General features: G+C 31.1%; 1 protein-coding gene across 1 annotated transcript in view; it reads right to left on the reverse strand.

The window, feature by feature from the left end:
- LOC107623923 (carotenoid cleavage dioxygenase 8 homolog B, chloroplastic) overlaps positions 1-870 on the reverse strand; it is a 4,966-nt gene extending 4,096 nt beyond the window's left edge. The window contains 1 exon segment of the mRNA XM_016326324.2: positions 488-870. Within this exon segment, the coding sequence (XP_016181810.2) occupies positions 488-790 (303 nt within the window). The 5' untranslated portion in view covers positions 791-870.

Genomic DNA, 1,164 nt, shown 5'->3' on the forward strand with positions numbered 1-1,164 from the left:
GATTGACAGAAAAATCCAATAACTTTAACTAGGAGAATTAAACTAGGATATATAATAGCTCACAAACTTGGGACAAAATTAAACTTTATTTATTTACGTCAAGCATTTGGAGGCTCATTTGAGATTAATTATTGAAATTTTTACTCAATAAAACAAGCTTTTATTGTTAATGTAATTTATTTTCAACCATATTACATATACATTAAAATCAACTATTAGTATAAAATTTATATTAAAATATAAAATAATATTAAAAATGAGTTAAACAATACATATATTTATACATAAATGCATAATAATTAATTTTAGTAGCTGATTTTAGTGTACATATAACAATTTTGTTTTTTTTTTATATCAAAGATATATAAGAAATTAAATATTATATGTATTATTTTTGCGTAATTTTTTATTGTTGATATTAAAAATAATATAGCAGTATATAGCATTGAAGTGCTCATGTCATAAGACATATAAAACTACAAGTTACCAGCCACAATGGTATTTCTCCTTGAACAACCAGCTCCCCTTCCCATCTCTCTTGACGGATACTAGTCCATGCGCTATGGTGCCGGTGCCCTTCCGCCACTGACGGAGCCGGTAGCGGAGTGGCCCGACGACTCGCAACCCTCGCAACGGTGCTTTTGTAGATGCCCTTGTTTGGAGGTGAAAGGAACCCTTCTCCAACATTATTATTTTTATTATCAGACATTTTATTAGAAACAACCATGCTTCTTGGACATGAAATGGAGCTTCTGATTGATGGTGAGGAGGGTAAGACTGAGAAAGCCATATAAATTAAGATATTAAGAAAACAATAGTGTGAAATATATGAACTTGTTTTTCTTAGTAGTGAGGAGAAATGTGAGTGGGAGTGTGGGAGAGTGAGGTATTTATAGGACGGTATTGGCAATGAAGCAAGGGACAATAAAAAATGTATAAAGAGAACTATGCTTTCTTTGTGGCCATGGGAATCTTCAATCTTGTATTGGTGGAAATCCTTTTCACTACGAGACATGCCTTGTTTTTTTCTTGGGCCTTTCCTTCGCTCTCGTTAAACTATAGCTTTATTTTTCTTTTTTAAATAAGTCTTTCTACATTTATCGATTGGGAAATATTATTTGTCCGATCCAATTATTATTATATTTATTTATGTTAGAATATATT

Source organism: Arachis ipaensis, chromosome B10 (assembly GCF_000816755.2).
Source record: "Arachis ipaensis cultivar K30076 chromosome B10, Araip1.1, whole genome shotgun sequence".
In the NCBI taxonomy this organism is placed as follows: Eukaryota; Viridiplantae; Streptophyta; class Magnoliopsida; order Fabales; family Fabaceae; genus Arachis; species Arachis ipaensis.